The 15,386-nt window shown below is 38.0% G+C and overlaps 2 protein-coding genes across 2 annotated transcripts; both read left to right on the top strand.

Annotated features, from left to right (window-relative positions):
* The first annotated feature begins 962 nt into the window (after nucleotides 1-962).
* LOC107538624 (olfactory receptor 51G2-like) lies at nucleotides 963-1,967 on the top strand. Its single transcript, XM_016214942.2, is given in 1 exon segment — nucleotides 963-1,967. A coding segment is annotated over 1 exon segment (972 nt). The 5' UTR covers nucleotides 963-995.
* An 8,705-nt stretch (nucleotides 1,968-10,672) lies between these two features.
* On the top strand, nucleotides 10,673-11,611 carry LOC107538625 (olfactory receptor 51G2-like). The gene has a single exon (XM_016214943.2). The coding sequence runs from the start codon at nucleotides 10,673-10,675 to the stop codon at nucleotides 11,609-11,611; it is 939 nt and encodes a 312-aa protein (XP_016070429.2).
* The last annotated feature ends 3,775 nt before the right edge of the window (nucleotides 11,612-15,386 follow it).

Genomic DNA, 15,386 nt, shown 5'->3' with positions numbered 1-15,386 from the left:
GGAAATACTTAGGCTATCACAGTTAGAGTCTGTATGTCCCTCCCAGACAATGACACTTTTGAAGTGCAAATTTCACAAGGTTCACACACAAACACACACACATAAAATACCAGCAGTGACATTAGTAAGTGCAGATGGTGAGAAATCATGATGATTACTTTACACAAGAGTTTAATGACACAAAATAACAAAAATGCATCCAAAATACAAAGCCCAAATTTTATTACTAAAGAAAATAAACAGACAAAATACATTTGACAAATGTATATAAGTATCTAGAAATTATTTTCAATTTCTATATTCATCTTTTTCCATAAAAAGCAGATCAAAGCATGCTATTCATCACTAGTCTAACATGTATCGTTGTTGACCAAGGCAGAGAAATTTCACAGAATAGCATGCTACCGAGATGATAAGACAAGGTGTGAATCTACACTATTTTATCAAGGATTTCAGTACTTGACTTAAAATACCATTATTATGCCAATTGTATGACTAAGGTAAATTACAACTTAAATGTCCATGGGTGGACAAATGGATAAAGAAAATATTGCATATGCATATAATAGAACATTATTCAGCTTTAAAAAAGAAGGAAATTCAGTCATTTGCATCAACATGGTTGAACCTAGAGGTCATTAGGCTATAAAATAATCCAGATGCAGAAGGGAAAATACTACCTGGCATAACTTACATGAGGAATTGAAAACAGCCAAACTCATATAAGTAGAGAGAAGGCTATTTTTTTTCTCTCAATTAACTAGCATATCTGGAGAATTTGATCAACAGGGTAGGTATTTTGTAGATTAGACTCATATTTTATATATGAGTATTACACAAATAGGATTGGTACTAAGTTAAAGTTTTCATAAGGTTTAGTAATCATTTATTCCAAGATATATGCACTCAGGTTGTAAAAAATATAGAGTCCTATTTTAACATTTGCTTTTGGAATGGTGAATTTCATTTTAGGAAAGACGTGCTACCCTGATATCATGCATTATGTCAATAGTACAAACTCCATATTCTCCACCTTCCTGGTGACAGGAATACCCGGGCTGGAAGCTGTCCACATCTGGATCTCCATACCTGTCTGTGTCATGTTCTTCATTACGTTGGTGGGCAACATGACCATCACGACTGTTATCTGGCGAGAACAGACCCTCCATGTGCCTATGTACCTCTTCTTGGCCTTGCTCGCTGCCTCCGATCTGGGCCTGTCCCTCTTCACCTTCCCCACAATGTTGAGAATCTTCTGGCTGGGTGCTCGCGGGATCACCTTCTCTGCTTGCTTCACTCAAATGTTTTTTATTCACACCTTCCAGGATTTTGAGTCAGCCGTCATACTGGCGATGGCTTTTGATCGTTTTGTGGCCATTTCTTATCCATTGCACTATTCCTCCATCCTCACCAGCAGTGTAATTGCCAAGATAGGCCTGGCCATTGCAGTGCGAACCTTGACAGTACAGGTGCCCCTTCCTATCCTCCTGAGGAGGCTGTGCTTTTGTCGCTCCAATGTCCTTTCTCATCCCTACTGCCTGCATCCTGATATCCTAAAGCTCTCCTGCTCCAACACCAGGGTCAATAGCATCTTTGGACTATTCGTACTGCTATCCACTATGGGGCTCGATTTTCTCCTCATTTTTATTTCATATATTCTGATACTAAAAACTGTCCTGAGCATTGCATCCCATGGCGGCCGCCTCAAGGCTCTCAACACCTGTATTTCCCACCTCTGTGCTGTGCTCCTCTTCTTCACACCCATGGTCTGCCTGTCTATACTGCACCGCTTTGGCCCTAAACTTCCCTCACACATTTACGTGACCCTGGCCAACATGCACTTTCTCATTCCACCTGTGATGAACCCCATTGTGTATGTAGTGAAAACCAAGCCGGTACAAGATAAGATTCTGAAACTCTTTATCAAAAAAGGATCAGGATAATCTGAAGTCACATTTATAACATGAGTGAGCACTATCCTAGCAGAAGAAGAATGCTTCGTGAAACAAAGAGCTTGCTAATATTCCCAATGACCAAGCAGACTCTGTTTAACTATTGACTCTTCTGAATAATATGGGATATAGTCTGGATAACCATTTCTTTTCTATGATTTCAATGAATATATGTTGAATAATAAAAATTATTCAGTAAATTAAAAATTTGAAACAATGAACTAGCCTCAGTATTTCTTAGCCCAATGGTTCATATATTTTGGCCTGTGAAGTTTGTGGTCGTACAGTTCATCTTGCACAAAGTGAGTCAAGTACTACTTGTTACCATCTGTATACATATCACTCTTGACAGACTTATAGTTATTTAGTGAACACCTACTTTATTTTTGAGTTTTTGAGGAGTTGGAGATAACTGAATTAAACAAAGTTCTTGCCTTTGCAGTGGTTTCTTTTGTTGATGATGTTGTTGTTGAAGTAGGGAACAGCAAGGGGAAAAACAAACAAATAAATATCTAATATTGAAAAGAACTGTAAAGTCCTGATATTTGCAATGTCAATAATCTCTACCTAAATTTGTACCAAAATTGTCCTGGTCGATGGCTCAGTTGGTTGGAGCATTGTTCCATACACTGAGAGGTTGCTGGCTCAATTTTGGGTCAGGGCACATACCCAGGTTGAGGGTCGATCCCCAGTCGGGGGTGTATGGGAGGCAACCGATTGATGTTCTTTATCACATCTCTCTCTCTCTCTTTCCCTTCTGGTCTCTCTAAAAAATTCAATAAACATATCCTCAGGTAAGGATTAAAAAAATTGTACTGATGTTTCTATTGCCAGACTCTAAATCTCTAGCATAATGTTCTTTCAAGCATGATCACACCTTGAATTTGCAGCCTCTGGACTTTGGCCTTGAGATCTCTATCCCTGGTCCTTTAAACCTTCACCTTGTCTAAGTCTATGACAACATTGTTAATTCACTATCTTTCATATTCACTGTGGACCACACATACTCCAGGAAAAGGTCCATCAATATTCATCCTTTCTTGTTTTTTTGTACTTTTCAACTCTAAACTTAACTTTGGAATCAATTTGAATATCTTTATATTTTCTACTCTTACACTTGTACTTTTTAATTGCAATTAAGAATAACACTGGAGCCCAGTCAGGCTTGGCTCAAAGGTTGAGCATTGACCTAGGATCCAGGCAGTCAGGGTTCAAATGCCCGTCAGGGCACATGCCCAAGTTGCGGGCTCAATTCCCAGTCGGGGGCATGCAGGAGGCAGCCAATCAATGACTCTCTCATCATTGATGTTTCTATCTCTCTCTCCCTCTCCTTTCCTCTCTCTGAAATCAATAAAGATATATTCTTTTAAAAAAAGAATAACACTGGATTTTTATATTGTAATAACTACAAAATAATGGTATTTATTCATTTCGTCCTTCAGTGACTGACCGTATATTTTTTAAACACTTGGTGGCTTTTTCCACAGTCCACAGCTGCAATTTCACATGTTCACAACTATCTCCCAGTCACTTACCTCTCACAGAATTATACTCTCTTCACTTTTACATACATAAGGGAATCTATTTCTATATATGCAATAAAATTATTCCCTCTGATCATAAAATGAATTGTAGCCTCCTTTATTCAAAGAAGATAAAACTATTTTCACCTTTGAATAAGTTTCTTTTAATACCATCAGAGATGTTCAATGTTGCCCTCCACCAATTCTCTACTTTTCTTTTGTTGATATATTATCATTATTTCAAGTACTACCTTTTGTGACATCCTGGATGGACCTGGAGAGTATTATATTAAATGAAATAAGCCAGTTAGAGAAAGACAAGTACCATATGATTTCACTTATATGTGGAATCTAATGAACAAAATAAAGTAACAAAGTGGACATAGACTCATGGATACAGAGAGCAAACTGACAGCTATCAGAGGGGTGGGGATTGGGAGTTGGGTGAGAAGGGTGAAGGGATTAAGTGAAGAAGAAAAAAAAAAGACTCTTGGACACAGACAACTGTATGGTGATTGCCAGAGGAAAGGAGGTTGGGGGAGCTAGAAGGTAAAAGGCTAATAGATGGTGATGGGAGGAGACTTGACTTAGGGTGTAAACACACAATACCATATACAGGTGATGTATTGCAGATTTGTAAAAAAATAAATAAATAAATACTTCAAGCATCCAAAAGATGCAGGAAATAATACAACAAACATGTATATATTTTTTCACTTGGTTCTATTTAATTATAATATTTTGCCACAACTGAGTTAGAGTTTATTAAGCACTACAAGTTATATACAATAAAGGCAAAGATTTCTTTGAATCTCTCTGAGTCATAGACTTCACATTCAATCCCCAAAGTAACCACACAAATTTGAGTTTATTTATCTTTCCCTTACTTGTTTTATTAAATTTAATGTATGTGTGTGAGTGTATATATAGCAAGCATATGCATAAGTATATATATGTTACATAACATTGTTTTTAATGCTTTCTTTAAAAAAATAGAGTTTTTGTAGTCACCGTGTATTTTTTTTCAGACTTACCCATATTCTTACATGTACCCTGATAATATTAATTTTCATCATTGTAAACACTCTTCTGATGTCCCTGAGATAAAGGTGCTCCAGAAATTCAGATCTCCAGTTAGCCCTGCCTCTTTTTCTACACTATATATTACCATTAATGGGACTGAAGAGATTCCTAGAACTCTGCATATTCTCCCCATATCCATAATGTACTCAGTCTTAATGCGAACCTCTGCATGAGATCTGCTGGAGTAATTTCATTACACCTCCTATCCCTATTTATATGATTTTCATCTTATCTCTTGACTTGAAACCCCATATAGCTACGTAAAAGTCCTTTTGATCTATATTCTGTTCTTTCAACCAATTATTTTTCCTTACTCTTCATATATGTTCATTTCTTCCTGTAGGAGGCTGAATATTGGCCCACCAATTATTTCCACATCTTAACTTGTGACTATATCACCTTGCATGGCAATAAGAACTTTGTAGATGTGATTAGGTGAAGGGGATTTTAACATGGGACGATTACCCTGAATTTTCTGAGTGGGCCTAACGCAGTCACAAGGTCCTTGTAAAAGGAAGGCAGGAAGTCAGAAAGGAGCAAAGACACTATGTTGATGCTTTTGAAGGTATAGAAATAGGCCCATGAGCCAAGGAACACAAATACCCCCTAGAAAATTGAAAAAGCAAGAAATAAAATCATTGACCCCTAGGTTTCTTCTTCTGCAGCTTTTCCTAAACATGCCCTCACCATTGCCATAATGTTAAACCTGTATTCTGATTTTTATAGTGTTTGTTTCGTTGAGTTTTTTCATACGGTGACTATTTATACATCCCCAAATAACAATAGTTTATTTGTAATTAAGCTGAACTGAAAATTTTTCCTCTTCAACTTCATTATATCAAATTTTATCTCTACTATTCCACTGAAAATGCTTGGGCAAAGGTCACCATTAACTCTAAATTACTAAATCAAATAACTATTTCAAATTCTATCTCCTCATCACTGATGTTTCATCTATAATTGAAACAGCTGATCACTCACTTGTTATTAAATATCTATACTTTGTAGAGTTCTCTAACCCTCTCTATTCTGGGTAGTCTCTGATCTATCTGGCTGATTTTATTTATTGAATTTTCTTTCTTCTGGTGTCAACACTCTGAATACAAATGTTGCCCTCCTCAACCTTGAACTAAACCTCTGACCTGAACTCCAGGCATGTTCATGCCTCACTCCTGGATAACTCCCTTTCTGTGCTACATGGAAACTTTAAACTCAGCTAGTCCAAAAGAGAACTTGGAATACTATAGCAGAAATGTTTCCCGTTGCACTTTTACTGCTCCTGCCTCAGTTTAGAACTTAATAATTAAATACATTATTTTAGCATTCAGCTAGTTGTCTTTCCAGCCTTCATTCTCAAACAATTTCAAACAGAACTGAAAATAGTTTTCAAAATCTAACATAATCATGTTGCACATACTTGTTTAAGCCTTTTCATTGATTCTCTTCATTTATGGCTTAGTCTTTGCTCACAACTACTATTATTCTTTGATGATTTTCTAGCTCAATTTTTTGTTTCTGATTACAAGCCCATGCTCCAAAATGAATAACACTTCCTATTTAACACTTGTTATAACTCTATCAAGTTATTTCAATCTTTCCAGCTATATTTTCCCCCTTAAATATTTTCCTTATTATTAAAGGGTCCATGTAGTGCCCACTTTATTTTGAATTGATAATTCCACCCTTTTTGTTATTTCTGTCATGTAGGATTAGGATTATTTTTAGGACACATTAGAAGCTAGTCATATTTCACATATACTAAGTGAAAATATTTCTAACTCATGTCCAGTAAGATCATGGCATACTTCTGAAAATGCACTAAATATCTTACTAGAAAAGAGTTAATGCAGCAGATCTGTTTTTTTCTTGGTTATTTCTGTAGACATGTTGATGGATGGCTCTTGAACAAACCCTGAAAAATAATCTTCCAGAATCTTCACATAGTTACTGAGCAATAATGTTGTTATCTGTGCCCAAAGCAGTAGCTTTACATGAACAAGATGGGTAACATGTGTGAGACAAACATAGAGTTTTTTCTGTGTACCTGTTGCCTGATCTGAGGTCTACACATATTTATGATGTGACAGATATGAGCTTATGTGACCAGCTCCATTTGAGAACTCTGGACTCCAAAACTCAAGCAGGCTTCCCTGCATGGATATCTCTCCTGTGTCTCTGAGGTTTGCAGCTAGAAAGACCCTTTCAGAGAAGAAATGTTTGGAAGCCTGTATGTGACCTCTCTTGCTTTTACCTATGTATATGTTTTCCTATGTATATGTCTTTCACAGTGTCCTTTGCTACATCAAATCTCAGCCTTGAGTTATGTGAGTGCTTCAAGTGAGTCACTGAACTAGCAAATGGCTGTGTACTCTTGAGATTGGCTCCTCTACCTCATTCCTAACTTGGTTCCTGTCTCAATTTCCCAAGCAATTCTTGCCCAGCTCCATACCTATTGCATCCAGAAATAGTATCTTATATCACTCTCTCTTCAGCTTAAAAACAAAGTCCAGGCCCATTTTACATGCTCTTGGTGAACCCTTTTTAATCACCTCCTATGAATCAGCTCCTTCGTTTCTAAGGAGCTAAAAAGGTCTTAGTCTGGGAAGAGAAGAAAGGAAGACTGAAACAGAACAGGCTACATGTTCTATGCTTATATCATATATCATCTGCAGCGCTGCAAAGACCCACAAGGATTAGCAATAGGCAGCTCTGCCTGGCACATGCCCATTTGATACTTTGATTGAAAGCCTATGCCACAGGGCATATATGTGAGCCTCCAGGGAGATCCAGACCAGTGTTTTATAAACTTGCTCTCTTGGCACTATGCTCAAACAGGGAAGCTCACAAGGCCCCAGCTGCCTCACAATCCACAGAAATTGCGTCTCCGCCCTGGGGTCTGGTGAGTGATAGAAACACCTCAGGCTAGGTTAACTCAAATCACATTGCATGTGTACCTGGGGTGGAAATGAGAGAAGTCATGGGCTATCCTAGATATGGTTTCAAGCTCTGTATGAGGATCTCTGAGGCAAAACATTTGTTAAAGGTACACAGCATTTCTAATCCTCTTATATGATATTTTCTATAGTTTGGGGAAACAATCCCTGGACCCTCTTCCTCACTTAACAATCACTCAATTCTTGCCCTTAGAGTTTGAGGTTAACTGCAAGTCAAACTACATGTACGTATGACACACATTAGATGATGTTTCTTAGAAAGTTGTGCATGTATTTATTTATTTATTTATTTATTTTTATTTATTTATTTTTTAAATATATCTTTATTGATTTCAGAGAGAGGAAAGGAGAGGGAGAGAGAGAGACAGAAACATCAATGATGAGAGGGTCATTGATCAGCTGCAGCCCACAACCTGGGCATGTGCCCTGACCAGGAATCAAACCCTGATAGCCTGGATTCTAGGTCGACACTCAACCACTGAGCCACGCCTGGCCGGGCTTGTGCATGTTTTTAAAAAAGACTTCTGAAACATGGAGCTTCACACTTTTTTAGGGATGTTGCAGAGTCATTTTAGTAGGATTTGAACAAGATGACCTTGGAAAATATGAAAATTTTTGTCTATGATTTTTTTCTGGCAAAGCTCAAATAAAGAAGACACTGCTCTCTTTGTGTCTGGAAACATCATGTCAAAATTTCACGTAGGAGGGGTGATTCCCACATCTGCTCACACTCTGTGGTGGACAGCATGAGGCTTCTAACCTCTGCCTGATTCTAGCTGCTCGGCCCTTATACACTTAGCACCAAGACTGGGCCTCCTAGGAATACCTCTTTCTCTTCTCATCATTTATCACCACAGCTACCTCAAGGGAAATGCTGTTCTTTGGATAACCATATATTATCAGAGTTTGGCTTTATATATGCTGTTACCTCTCTGAAAAGTCAGCAGTGTGGCTGACTCATAATTGTCATTGAATTATGAGGAAAGTATTAGTTCATTCCCTTTGCAAGATGCAGTGCTCATTACTGCTTTACCTCCCTTGTTTTCCTGTCTCACAATTTCCCATATTCCTAGTGTCCCTGTTTTCCCACCCAGCTTCATATTCTGAGAAGATCTATTTTCCTTGGGAAGATGGCAGCTTGTATTTCTGATGTGACGGGGTCTCTATACAACTCAAGACCTATCCCTGGACAGACTCAGGTACCTATGTCTAAGCTTAAGAGTCTGAGAGTAGCACCTTCTCTCCTCTGACATTCTTAGAAGATGGAGTCAAAAAAAGACTTCCAAGCAGCCCCCCAGATGATTCCCATTTGTAAATGGAGCACCAGCTTGTCACATATCACCTAAGGCATGTCTTCTGAATAAAAAACGATTCTCTTTCCTATGCTTGTCATGCTTCAGGAATGGATTTGCTATTTTATTCAAATTAGTTTGTTAAATATTTGCCCAAAAATATTAATTCTAATGTTTTATTTTTATTAATAATGATAAGCTTTCTACATTTATAAGAATTTCAGTCTATTACATTCTGGGGGCTAATGCTTCCCTTTACTTTTGAAAACACACTGTGATAAACAGCCTATAAGTAAAGCTTGTCAGAGGCAGGTTGATGGATATAAAAATCTATTCATTACCTCCTTCTTCCTCTGTAACCAAAATTCAGAGAAGGTTTTCATCAGAGCATAGATGACTCCTAATACTCACCCACCCTCACTTCTCCACAGGTATACCCACTCAAAAACCCAGTTCTCCTCTTTCTATTACAAATCTTTTCTCGAATATGATAGGTCTGCCTCTGCTTTTTGCTTTTATTATAAATGGGGTTTTAACTTATTATTATTATTCCTCTATTACTTGCCCTATAATTACCACCAATATTTGTTTACTGTTCAATTGTCATGCTTGTTTTAATTCTGACACGATTGCTCACGCTTCACAGAATTTCTTCTCTGCATTTTCCTTAGACTAACAGTTAACGTGTGGAATGGAGATTGTAGGTATTCTTCATGACACTATAGAGCAGCATTATAATTAGTTTGTAAAAGAGAATTAGATTATAATAAAGACTGTTCTACTGGTGACAACTGCCACATAAATGACTGTCCAAGGAGATGTTGAGGTCTTCACTGTTAAGAGAATTTTCCTAAGATGCTGAGGGAGAAAAATCATCATTTATTTGGACTTGAGATATGTAACCAAAGCTTCCTTTGAACTGTAAGCGCTCAGACTCCACACTCTATACCCTTCTTTCATCATTGGTCTTGAATGCTCTTCAAGGTGCCCAGGATTATTCTTGAAAAAGGTGAGTCACAGAAAGCAGGGTGTGGACTCACAGTTGGGACCTTATATCTGTCCCATGGACAATGCCCCTGTGAACTAGTTTATGGATGTGTCTGTGTTGAGCAGTGGGTTCCAAAGCTCCAAAGGCAGAAGTTCTATACTGATTCATTACCTTACTTATGTTGAGCACGTAGCAGGAGCTCAGCAAATGTGTGATGCCATAAAAATAGATATTGTGTTTCCAGCTACAAATATTATCTAGTCTTCAACGTTTTCCTCTCACATAGATGTACCAGCCATGAAAACATTTTTAGAGAGCACCCTGTAACAAAGATTTAGAAAGGATTCACGTCCAGTAAACAACACATCAAGCCTAAACCCCTCCTCTTGTCACAGATATTGTTATTTATCTTCTGAATCCCTTTCGAACAAAACATATATCTGGTAATATCAGGAGTTCAGAGTCAGTATTAACATTCTTATACTTTATTTTCTAACTCCCAAAAAGCTGTTAATACAATTACCCTTATCTAGGTTTCTTTAGAACTTTACATTCTGGTATTAAAACTAATGTAGTTTAAGCACACAAACTCTGTGCTCTCAACAAAGTTTCACTTTGTATTTTTCAAACCTTGAAACATCTTCACATGAGGAAGGAATTTTCTCTATCTGAATGACCCAAATATGCTTCTGAAAATGAAGGCAAACCACCAGAAGAGAGACAGCACTCTCCCCTATTGCAAACGCCCAAAGGAGTGGGACTGTGAGACCAGAAGAAGAAGGGCTGTGGGCGCCAAGGGGGATGAAATGATAGGAAAATGATGTGACAGAATTATTTTTGCTTTCTCAATAATTTTTCCAGGCAAGTCCTTCCCAGAATTATGGCAATTCCTAGCAACAATAATGCCAGCAGCTTCTTCTTCATACTGATGGATCTCCCAGGGCTGGAGACTGCTCCCTTCTGGACAGCTATTCCTATATGCCTTATCTACGGTCTCTCTTTTGTGGGCAACATCATCATATTGTACATTGTCAAGTCTGTGCCCAGCCTTCACACACCCATGTACCTCTTTCTTTCCATGCTTTCCATGGCTGACTTGGGCCTCTCAGCTTCTACGCTTCCTTCAATGGCAGCCGTCTTTCTCCTGGGCCAGAGGCAGGTGGGAGCCGCAACCTGCTTTACGCAACTCTTCTTCATTCACACGTTCTCAGTCATTGAGTCAGCCGTGCTGTTGGCCATGGCTTTTGACCGCTGCGTGGCTATCCGAGAGCCCTTACGCTACGCCACCATCCTCACAGCCCGGCGCACGGGGGCCATTGGGCTGGCCATTGCGAGCCGCGGCGCTGCCCTTCACCTGCCCCTGCCTGTGCTCCTCGCCAGGCTGCAGTTCCAGCCCATGAGCGCTTTGTCCCATTCTTACTGTGTTCACCCTGATGTGCTAAGGCTGTCCCTTTCCAGCACTCGTGTGAACAGTGGCTTTGGGCTCTTTGTCATGCTTTCCACGTTGGGGACAGACGCTGTACTCATTCTCCTCTCCTACGTGCTGATCTTGAGGACAGTACTGAGCATCGCTTCCAATGCTGAGCGGCTCAAAGCCTTCAACACCTGCATTTCCCACATCTGTGCCGTGCTACTCTTTTATACCCCACTAGTCAGCCTGTCGGTGATCCATCGCTTCGGGAAAAAGAAACTCCCAGCTCAGGTATACGTGCTTCTCTCCTATCTGCACTTTCTTGTACCTCCAATGCTCAACCCAATTGTCTACAGTGTAAAAACCAAAGAGATCCGGGTACGCATTCTGAAGATGCTCCGCTCCTAAAAGCTCTCAGCCTCAGGGACAAAATATTGGTGTGATAGTCAGCCTGCTGATTGAAGACATCGCAGAGAGGAAGCAGAGAGTAGCTTTCATCTGATCAATTAATTATCAAAAAAAAAATGGACTGAATACATTATGATGCTTCCCCAGCCATCAGAGTAGTCCCTGTACAAAGGGGAAAACCATGTTTCTTATTCTGCAAACAGCAGCCTGAGAAACCTTGAGCTATTATAGGGGAAACTAGCAGCTTCAGGAGAGAGTATCATTTGCATGTAAAAGTAAACAGATTAGAAGAGTAGGAGTCAATGACATCTAAAGTATCTTTCAACTAAAAACCTAGAATCCCACAAAATTAAGCTCAAAGGGGTCTTAATTGATTGTACTTTCTGAAAGTTTGGCAAGTATGTGAAATCAAAATACGTTTTTCTTCTGATTTGCATTTTAACTGTATCTAGCCCTTTGAATGAAGCTAAAGTCCTGCTCCTCACTTCCAATAGATAAACAAGATACTATAAGATGCTGTAGTTCTTGAACAGTAGATGCCATATACAAGTTAATTTTCCCTCCATACTTTAGACAATATTTGAAAAAGTCCATTTTTATGAGAATTGACTAGGCTTCCAGAAAAAAGTCAAAGCTAGAGAAATTGATTTGCTCACTTTGTCATGGTCTATTTTTGGACTAAAGCTTCCATTAACTTCTCTGATCGAATGGCTGTACTAAAATCATAACCAGTAATAGGTTAAACAATCATTTCACTTAAGTGCTAATATAATCAGATTATATTATAAAGTTATTTACAATGTTGTGAGGGGAAGGCAAAAGGAAGAATATTACCAATATTTCATTTCTCCCCTACATAGTCACTCATTTAGATGATATTTATTCATCTCTGCTGGGCCACCTCCTATTTAAAGTATACAGAAAACAAAATAAAATATTGCTTCCTTGGTGTGAAAAGTTTAAATAATTAGGAGAAATAGGCTTTAACATATAATTCTCCAGTAAGTCACAGGTGCTTCAATGGCTGACAGTGCAGCTTAGAGGGAGGACACTAGGACGTGTGAGTCCACTTAATCAGTGAGATTTCAGGAAACACATCTTTGAAGTGATGAGCTTTAAGTGGAGACTAGAAATATGAAATATTCAAGCACTGTCTCTTTTTCAATGTCTGATGTATTTTACATATCCTGCCCAGAGTTAGAGTTGTTTATTTGTTGGAATATGTTCTATACCCATTACTTTTTTATGACATTTTACATTGAAGTGGAAAGCTTTGGGAGCCTCCCCAGTCCCTTGCATTCATACTCAAGGGTTTAACAAATAAGTGTGCCCACAACAAACAGGGTTTTGTTCTGTTTTGCTTTGTTTTCCATTTATATTGTGAAATAAAATAATTTTATAAAACATTATTTTTGTAAGACATGGGCCACCTGTCTTGTTTTCAGTGCTGTGGCTAAATTTGTGATTTCTATTTAACTACAGACATATGTCCTTGAAGTCAGAAGTCCTTCATTTTACTGAAATTTTATTATTTCTGTTGCAACAATAAAAAGGGTTTTTGTTGCATTTGTATGAACATAATAATAATAACAATAAAATGAATTAAATGTTTAATGTTTGATTTGTTTAGGAAAGGTGTATTTGCATATATTATATTGAATACAATATATTATGAAATAATAATAATAAAACAATAATAACTATTTGACTATTGACAAGCTATTAAAAGGTTTTTAATGGAATACCCTATTTAATTCACAACAGTGATGTGCATTCGTTTTTTTCACTGTGCCCATTTCACTGATGAGGAAACTGAGGCAATGAGAGGTTAAATAACATGTCCAAATATTCAGAGCTATTAGTGACAGAGTTGAGATTCACACACACAGTTTCACCTCAGCCATATGCTGTTAATATCCCAATGGTAGTACTATTCTATTTTATAGGTACAAAAGATGAGGCTCAAAGAGCTGGTGCAACTTATATAATTACCAGTGCAGACCACCTTCAACTGAGGTCTTTCTGATGTTGAAGCTTGTATCTCAAACAGCCAATTACTTTTTAACCACAATATAAGGGTGCTCAGTAACCGAGACAGACTTCAGAAGGGTTAAAGGATTTCCAATCACTACGGAGTCTCTTTATAGCCCATGACAAAACTCGTTTGGCAGCGACATGGTTAAAGGCACTTGCTGCCCCAAATCCCATGGTGCCTGTTTTGTTCATCAAGGGATGATGTCCAGGAATTGGCTGATTTGCTGTAAAATGTCTCTTCACTGCGAACTTCCCTCCACTGGAGGAGGGTGAGAAATATTCTCAGCTCTTGTCTCCTTGTGGGTGAGTCCATAGCATGGGGTTTGGAGAGGAAAAGGGTAAAGCCATTTGCCCCTTATTAGTGCTCATTTGTAAATAGTGTTAACATGTTTTTAAGTACAGTGTATTAAAGATTTAGAGGAAGGAAAAGGGCTCTTCATCTGCAGAGCTATTGGATGAGTTTCCTGAAGAATTCCTCAAATGTGCTGTCATAATAGATAAAGCCAATTAAATGGGCAATTAGGAGACGGGCTGATAACTCACCACAAAAGTCCACCTTGCCTTAAATACAGAGTGATAGAGGTGCACCTGAGGCTCTAAGCAGATGGATTCTATGCCCCTCAAAGGTAGACAAGCTGAGATGAGGAAAAGTTTGAGGAGAAGAATGATATGGGGAATTGCTCATTTGTGAATACAGTTTAAAAAGACAGTCTGTTTCTTCTTGCAAGATGGATGGTAGCAGAATGATGAAGTAAATTGATAAACCAGGGTAATTAAGATTAGTTGCAATTCTTTCTAAATCTTCGAAGAATCACTTTGAGAACACGCCTTGCATTTGATCATGGTAAGTAACTTTAAGACAAATATTAACAATTATTATTTACATTCTAAGTACTTTACAGAATACTAGGAACTCTGCAAGTCCTTCATTCACTATCTTATTTTATCATCAATTAAACCTATAAAATTGGTATACTATTAAAATTAGTACAATTTTCCCATTTTCATTTTTTAGTGCAAGGGTAAACTGAAATCAGCATGGTTTGTGTGAGTGTATGGATATCATGTGAGAGGAGAATCCTTTGTGAACATAAAACCATTCTCGTGTTATTTCATATTACTCTCATGGCACAATATTGGCTCTTAATGCTGTTGATCTGAATCCTAATGCTGTTGCTGAAGAAAGTAGACATTGGTATTAGGAAGTCCAGCATGGTGTCCCATTTTGTTTGCTCTATGATGCCACAAGTTTCCATCTGATGGAAATTGTGCTGACAAACCCAAATAAATAGTTTCTATAAGGAAGAAGCTCATAGTTCATTCTTGACACTTTGGAAAAATATCTCTTGCTTAAGCCCGAATTCCATCTAAGTATTTTTAATTTAAGTGTTTTTGTGCTGAAGCCAGGACCACAAACAGATGCCTTGCTTTCTCACCTATATTCTTCTGCTTCTTAACACTAATTCCATTCACTCAACAAATGTTTCATAAAAATTAAAACAAGAAAAACCATCCCATAATCTCACACACACACACACACACACACTCACAAAACTTCCTCTTCTAGGCAGTCAGCTTAGTGCAATATGTACAAAAACAATATTCTCCACATATATGAGCATTTCAATGCCTTTTTATAGGTCCATTTTCTCAAATGATAAGTAAGTGAAATAAAGTCAGGAATTCTGACTCTGCTTACACTATGGGTATTCATTGTGCTTGTATCTATGCATTAGAAATT

This window comes from Miniopterus natalensis, chromosome 11 (genome assembly GCF_054644295.1).
Source record: "Miniopterus natalensis isolate mMinNat1 chromosome 11, mMinNat1.hap1, whole genome shotgun sequence".
In the NCBI taxonomy this organism is placed as follows: Eukaryota; Metazoa; Chordata; class Mammalia; order Chiroptera; family Miniopteridae; genus Miniopterus; species Miniopterus natalensis.
Note: the sequence above shows the minus strand (reverse complement) of the source record. Positions and strands in the feature narration are given on the sequence as shown.